The sequence below is a fragment of the Rhizophagus irregularis genome, chromosome 1 (genome assembly GCF_026210795.1).
Source record: "Rhizophagus irregularis chromosome 1, complete sequence".
Classification (NCBI taxonomy): domain Eukaryota; kingdom Fungi; phylum Glomeromycota; class Glomeromycetes; order Glomerales; family Glomeraceae; genus Rhizophagus; species Rhizophagus irregularis.
The window spans coordinates 1286663-1294955 of NC_089429.1; the positions used below are offsets into that span (position 1 = coordinate 1286663).

An 8293-nucleotide genomic window follows, 5' to 3' on the forward strand; every position below is an offset into this window, starting at 1 on the left:
AATGATTACTAAATTTTTATTTTCTCCTTTTTTTTTTATACAATGCATTATATACAAACCATGTTAAGTTGTTAGCAAAGAAGATAATATGTATTAGGCGTTATCCTGGTCCCTGGCTGCTAGGTACGGAATAAATTAATATTAAACTATAAAGGTTCTTAGCTTATAAGAAGCAGTGGTTAATGTTAATGACATAGTCTTGTACATTATTACAAATATGGAATAGAAACAAAAAAGATAATATTGAATCTATAAAATTATATTAAAAATAGAATATCGCCAAGCAGTTTGGATGATATTTTAACAACTATTCAATAACTATTTTATTATGCAGACATGCTTCATATAAATAAATCCAATAAGCCATTTAGTTACATGATATAGTATTTTATCTGTAAAATTTAGTATATATATACTTAATAAAATAAATTAGTTTAGAAAATAAAATAAAGGCTCATTTTTTTTTAGAAAAGAAATTTCTAAAAAAGGTAAAACTTATCTTAGTTTCTCAATACTATGGTCCTACCAATAAGGACTTCCAAAGAGGTGCACTATGCTCCACCCTGAAAAAACTCAACAACAACAAGGAAAGAGATCACTAGTTGAAGGAAAGAAATTAATGAAATATGAAAAAGAATTAATTTAGCAGCTTTTATATTTTTATACATCAACTATACTGTAAGTGTAGCAAATTTTATCCTAATTGTTTAATTGCAGTTTAAGGGCTATGGAATTGTTACTTACTACTTTAAAATATTAAATTTGATTTAATCTTTTAAAAAAAAATCTATTATTATTGTAACAAGCTTCTGTAATCTATAATATAAACCTCAAATAAACTTATATTTGTTAGTTATTCATTTGGTACAGCTAGCAACTAGCAAGCTTTAAAATAAGTGTTAATTAAACGAAAGCATTAAATATTAACTATCAGATAATGCAGATTTCGTTCTGGACACTGTCCTCAAATACTTGTCAGAATTGAGCCACTTTTAAATATACATTATTAGATTGGGTAACATCAAAGTGATCAAACAATGTTATTTTATTTAGTAAATTGTAAATAATTAATATATAAATCAAGATATTTTTTAACAATAATATCATATAATCTAAATTCCTTTACTTCATTTATCAAATCAACCAATTCACAACTTCCTTTAATGGCCAAATATTTAACCCTTTTCTTCTTCATTATATATTCCTTTGTATAAAATAAGATACTTTCATGGTATAAATCTTGCGTCGTATCACTAATCAGAAATTTCTTAACAAAAGTATTTTGAAAATCTATTAAAAACATTTTAAAATCATCTGTACTAAATAAAAGTCCTAAATGTAAATATTCTAATTTAGAAGGAAGAACTCGTCCTAAATTTTGTAATATGGCTTGACTTAAATCTTGATCGAACAAATCAATAGAAATATAATTAAGGGTTCGTCCAATATTTTCAATTAACAGATAAAAATTAAAATTATCAGGCTTATCTGAAATAAAACGTTTGATTTTTGTACAATAATTTATAATAAATTCAAGTAATAGTGGTCTTAATTCTTCATATGCTTCACCCATATATCCATATTCAAAATTTTCTAAATAATCACCACATTTTTGTAATAGTAGTTGTAATGATTCTACATGTAATATTTCATTCATCAACAGAGATCTCAATTTAAAAGGTTTAATAACCTTAATAATTTGTTGAACAAAATCAGAATTTAAAGAACGACAATAAAAAATATGAGCAGATTCTAAAACATTCAATTGATTAAAGACCTCTTGTAAGACAGTAAGTATATTCTTAAAATCAATGTAATGAAATATAATTGTACTTAATTGCTAATTCGGTTAAGATCAGCAGTGTCCTACTATGTAAAATTGGGGAAATTGGTGCAAATAATAAAAATAATTATCATATGATCTAATAATCCAATTTTGATGAACTTTTTTTTGTTCTGTAAGTCTGGATTACCTTTATAAAATAAAAATAATTTCATTGAAATTGGACCATTAGGTTGTGAGATAATCACAAAAACATATTTTACTGACAACGATCAGATTCCATTAATAACAAAGCAGACAATTATCTCCTGATTCAGTGATCCAATTTCGATAAACTTTTTTTTGTTATTTAGATCTCAATAATCTCTACATAATAAAAAATTTTTGTCAAAATTGGGCCTCTAGATCGTGAGATAATTGCGAAAACATATTTTGCCAGACGATTTTTAGATTCATGATATGGCAAAATATATCTTTGTGATTATCTTCCGATCTAGCAGTCCAATATTGACAAACTTTTTTTTATTGTGCAGAAGAGGTTAAGACCTAAAAGACAAAAAAAAATTATTGAAATTGGATCACTGAATTAGGAATCAATTCTTTTTTTATGATTTACTAAAATTTAGTCATAATAATAATATAAAATACTTTTTCACGATTTTCTTATAATTTAGTATTTCAATTTCAATAAATTTTTTATTTTATTGAGAAAATCAAGATCTATAAAACAAAAAAAAGTTCATTGAAATTGGATCATTGGATCAAGAGATAATTATTTTCTTTTTTTGCCCCGATTTTACATAGTAAGACACTGCCGATCTTAACCGAATTAGCAATTAAAGTATTTGAACAATTAGAATTTTTTAATGATAAAAATGAATTATAATTAGCATTAAATTCAAATGAAATTGTTTTGAGATTATGCTGTGAAATAATTATTTGTGATATACAATTTTCAATTAATGATAAATCATTAATATTATCGGTGCTGGGTAAATAACAAAAATTAATTGATGAGATTGAATTGCAATTAGAAGAAAAAAATTTTAAAAAAGGAATGATATTTATAGTAATTTTAAATGACATATCATAAAGCAATAATGTTAAATCTTTGATATTGTAAGTGAAATTTGGATTTTGTAAAATCAATTCCATAGTATCATCACAATAGCTATCCAAAGTAGATATTGCATATTCAAAAGAATGTAATATTCCTTCATTTTTAATGAAAATTTCAAGTAACGACTTACAAATTAATTCTCCTACTTCATTAAGATCATCATCATCCACTAAAATATCAATCCACTCTTTAACAGAACGATAAGTACCCTCATAATTTAAGTATTTAATGAAACTAGGATAATTGAACAATGTATTATTTGAACGTAATAAATCATATTTAATTCCATATTCATTAAATTTTGCTTTATCATCTTCATTTGATTTACTTAAGTAAATTTCAATGAAGTGGCAATTTTTGGGATCATGCTTTGAAAATGGATCTTCCCATAATAATGGAACCGCTAAACGACACCATAATCTATTAACTAAAATACACGAATATAATGTTGAAAAATCATTTCTGAAATGTTGTATAATTTCATTTGTTAATTCGGGTAAATCCCCTGAAAATATTTTTGAGCATACCATGTTTGTGAAGGAAAAGGAGTAACTTTCATTTTTAAAACGGAATAAATTTATCAATTTTAGTTAGGTTTGTTGTACTACCCTATAAAAAGGCAACAATAGAACCATTAATGTGTAAATTCATTCCATTTTGGATATTCCGGCATGCTGATCTCATGTGATCGAATTTTTATTCAAAGATCATTTGATTGAGTAGACGATTTTTACTATAAACAATTTTAATAATAAGCATTAGACTTAGGAACCGATTTTATTTTTGAAAATTGAATTTAAAATGGGTGTAACCCTATAATAAATAAATGTCCAGATAATATTGCTGGAAATTAAGCATTTTTTGTCCTTAAGTAATGAGCATTCTGATTAGAATTTTCATATGCCTGGAATATGTTCAAATATGCATAAAGATTTTTTTTTATCAAAAATTTCCTATTTTCTTGTACAAAAGTATTTTGTGCAGAAATTAGAAAAAAATTAGTTATTCATGCGCCACATTTCTATGGCTGATCGATGATCGACGTTATTGTCACGGGAATTTTAGACATGGGAATTTTTTTATATATAGTTTATTTTATTTATTTTATAGTTTAATATATATATATTTTATATAGTATAGTTTATTTATATAGTTTCAGTTATTTATATGATGTGGCTTATGGCTTAGTGGGAACCAATTATGGCTGTGATAGGCGACTCGTACGATGGACGATTTAGCCGGAAGATGAGTCGTATTTTGGACGATTCGGACGAAGGGTGAGTTGGCCAAAGAACTAATCGTCCCAATTTTCGAACAATATTTAAGGGAAGAATTTCCGCTGAGGTTTTAAGGGCAGTGATTTTCGGTTATTAACACTTAGATAGAATCTTGGGAATATTACAGAGGCAGTAATATTGTGAAATTCTTTTGTATTTGTTAATAACCGATCACTCCAATTTTTATACATTTCGTTATTGTTTTTATTGTCAATTTATTTCCGATTGTTATACATTCGATAAAAATACACTGTTTATAGTTTTATTGCCAATTATTGACGAACCCTCTCAATTTCTTTATGATTTATTGCCGATTGTTGTCTATTGTTAGCCGTATTCTATAAATTAGCCTGCATATATTTCTGTTACAACACTTCCGAACTGCACAAATCGGTGGTAACATTATTATGAGTCTTTAATCAAGTTGGACTACACAAAAGGATGTACTACTGTATGTATAAGAAGAACACAAATTTCGAGCACATTTAGAACATCTTCGTCAATAAAATTTATATAGTTTGTCCAAAGCTCCGCATCCGTTAAAACAAAAAAAAAATGATGCAAAATAGTAACATATAACGTCAATCTCGCGTGGATCATGTGATCCAACTAAATATTGAAAAATTTTAAAATGTAAACTTCCCTAGTACTTCCCTCCTTCCTCTCTTTTTCTCTTTTATAATATGGCATGTTCAAAAATTTTTTCAGGAGATCTACCTGAATTAAAAGTGAAATTATACAGTATTTTTAGCAACTTTACCCTCATGTAATATTTTAGTTAAAAGAATCTTTTTAAAAACTATCGCTTTATTGAAGAAATTTACTTAAAAATAAAATACAAAATTAAATAATTTTATTAATTATATATATTATAAAAATATTAAATATGTATTAAAATTTATTTTTATTTTCTTAATAATGAATTCAAGTTTTAAGATTATCAATTATTTAACCTAAAGTAGAATGTATCAATTCAATACTTATAGCTAGATCTAAAATTTCCAAACATTACGTGTCACCTTAGATTACTTCTATTCTCATTGACACACTTAAAGGAAGTTATCATACATTCAATATATTTTGATGACGATTTTTATATTAGATAATTTTAGTGGTTTAAATGTAAAGCTTGCTTTTTCATAATCAAACATTACACGGAGCGCTGTTCTTTTAGTAATTAAGTAATCAATATTCACATTAATAAATTGAAATACAACATCTATTTTTTAAAATAAAATACGCAGGTCTTTATTTATTAAAATTATAAATGATTACTTATAAAATCATATGTACTAATATATAAATCAAAGAATTTTTGAACAATAATATTATATAATTTAAATTCATTTACTTCGTCTTTTGAAAAAAATCCAAATTCATCCATAAATAAATCATTATTCTTAGAATATGATTTTAAAACAGCCAAATATTTAACCCTTTCCTCCTTCATAATATATTTCTTTATATAAATTGTAAAATCTTCAAACCTAGTATATTCAACTTTACTCTTAATTAATAATTTCTAAATATAAGTATTTTGTGAATTTTTTAAAAATATTTCCAGATCATTTGTCTTAAAAGCAAGTGATAAACATAAATATTTTAATTTAGAAGGAAGAACCTGTCCTAAATTTTGTAATACAGTTGAACTTAAACCAGTATAATCATCGTGAAAATCTACTTCAATAGTAAGGTAATTAATATTATATCGATTATTTTCAATGAATGGATAAATATTATTATCATCAGATATACCCAGATTAAAATATCTAATCTTTGTACAATATTTCATAATTAATTTAAATGACTGTCGTTGTTTTTCATCATATTCATTATGCTCTCTATATCCGTAATGAAATCCAAAATTTTCTAAACAATCACTAAATTTTTGTAACAGTAATTGTAATGATTCAACATGTAATATTTCACTCATAAACAAAGATCTCAATTTAAACGGTTTAATAACCTTAATAATTTGTTGAACAAAATCAGAATTTAAAGAACAACAATAAAAAATATGAACAGATTCTAAAACATTCAATTGATTAAAGACCTCTTGTAAAACAGTAAGTATATTTTTAAAATCAGTGTAATAAAATATAATCGTATTTAAAGTATTTGAACAATTAGAATTTTTTAATGATAAAAATGGATTATATAAAATAAAATTAGATTCAAATGAAATTTTTTTGAGATTATGCTGTGAAATAATTATTTGTGATAAATGTGTTTCAATTAATGAACTACTACAAGCAGGAAAATTAACAACAATAGATGAGATTGAATTGCAATTGGAACATAAAAATTTTAAAAATGGAAAAATATTTCGAGATGAAATAGCATTAACAATTAATATTAAATTTCTCATATTGTATGTAAGATTTGGATTTTGTAAAACCAAGTCCATATTATCATCAGAAAATCCAAAAGTATAATGATTAATTCCAAAAGAATGTATATTCACCTCATTTTTAATGAACACTTCAAATAAAGACCTATAAACTAAGTTTTCTAGCTTATACCTTAGCTTATTATCATATTTAACCACTAAGGAATCAATCCAATAATTAATAGAACGATAAGTTCTATATGTATCTAAGTATTTAATAAAATTAAGATAATTGAATAATGTGTTTGAATGTAATAAATCATATTCAATTCCATATTCATTAAATTTTGCTTTGTCATCTTCATTTAATTTATTTAAGTAAATTTCAATGAAGTGGTAATTTTTGGGATAATTCTTTGAAAATGGATCTTCCCATAATAATGGAATGGCTAAACGACACCATAATCTATTAACTAAAATACATGAATACAATGTTAAAAAATCTTTTCTAAAATACTGTATAATTTCTTCTGTTAATTCAGCTAAATCTCCTGAAAATATTTTTGAGCATGCCATGTTTGTAAAGGGGGAAAAAGTCAAAAGAGTTTGCTTTCATTTAAATTTATCAATTTTCGGAGTTGTACAATTTATTTATTATTCCATAAAAAGACAACAAATGAGCCAAAAATAATATGTGGATCATTCCTTTTTTTAAAAAATAATTCCGTTAATTCCGGCCTAGTGATTCGATCCGTATCCGGGCCCATCCGGTCGAACCCGAATAATTTTGATATCCAGATAATCGCGGTTTTTATCCGGATAAATATCCGGTTAAAAAATATCCGGTTTTGACCCGAAATCCGGAAAATAAAAAAAATAAATAAATTTTTTTTTTTAAATGTTAAGATTAATTTTCTTTTTAAATTTTTATTCAGTGAAGGATTGAAATCAATTCCCAAAATGAGAATTGATTCTCGGGTCAATCAATCGTGATTTAAGTTTCAATTCTAAAATTCGGTTTATGATTTTAACTTATTGATAATAAAGCCATTTTGTGCAACAATCTTCTTGATCACGGACAAAAAAAAAGTTCACATTTTTTCGAAAAATTCAAACCTACAGCATAATTTGGGCAAAATTCATAGTGCTGACGAAAATTAGAGTTTCTAACCGTAATTGATTTACAATTTAATTTATGGAACTTAATAGTAACTTAACTAAAACTTATATCATGAATTTAATTTAATATATGCCATGAATTTTCCAATTTATAAAAAAAATTAATATTAATTCTATCCGGATTTCGGTTTCTATCCGGATATATCTCATAATTTCATCTAATAATTCAGGTAAATCTCCTGAAATCATGTCATATTGCAAATGACGAGAGGAAAAGGAGAAAATTGTTTAATCTATGTCGGTAATATAAATTATCGGAATCATCAGAATAATCGGAATTGTAATTCCGTTAGTCGTAAAAAAGTAATATGTCGAATAAGGAATAACTCATCATAAAAACAAATATATAATGCTATTATTATTATTTAAACATTGTTCCTTGCTTTTTATTAAAAAAAAAAAATAAATAAATAAAAAAATGCCCAAATACAAATTCCCTATATCCATTAGAAAGTCTGTATGGAGTGATACAAAAACAATCGGTATTCCAGTTTTGCATAATTGTTACAAAAATTTAAACGAAACGCACGATTTTATTTACTACTTTTTGGCTTAGTCGCAGTTGATCATAATTGCCGCAGCAAGAATGATTATTCGTAACTAAG

At 25.1% G+C, this 8293-nt stretch overlaps 1 protein-coding gene across 1 annotated transcript; it reads right to left on the reverse strand.

Moving 5' to 3' along the window:
* Positions 1-2536: 2536 nt before the first annotated feature.
* OCT59_000238 (uncharacterized protein) lies at positions 2537-3433 on the reverse strand (the record flags this gene model as incomplete). Its single annotated transcript, XM_025325923.2, has 1 exon — positions 2537-3433. One exon carries the CDS (start codon positions 3431-3433, stop codon positions 2537-2539), a length of 897 nt encoding a protein of 298 aa, XP_025178758.2.
* Positions 3434-8293: the final 4860 nt, after the last annotated feature.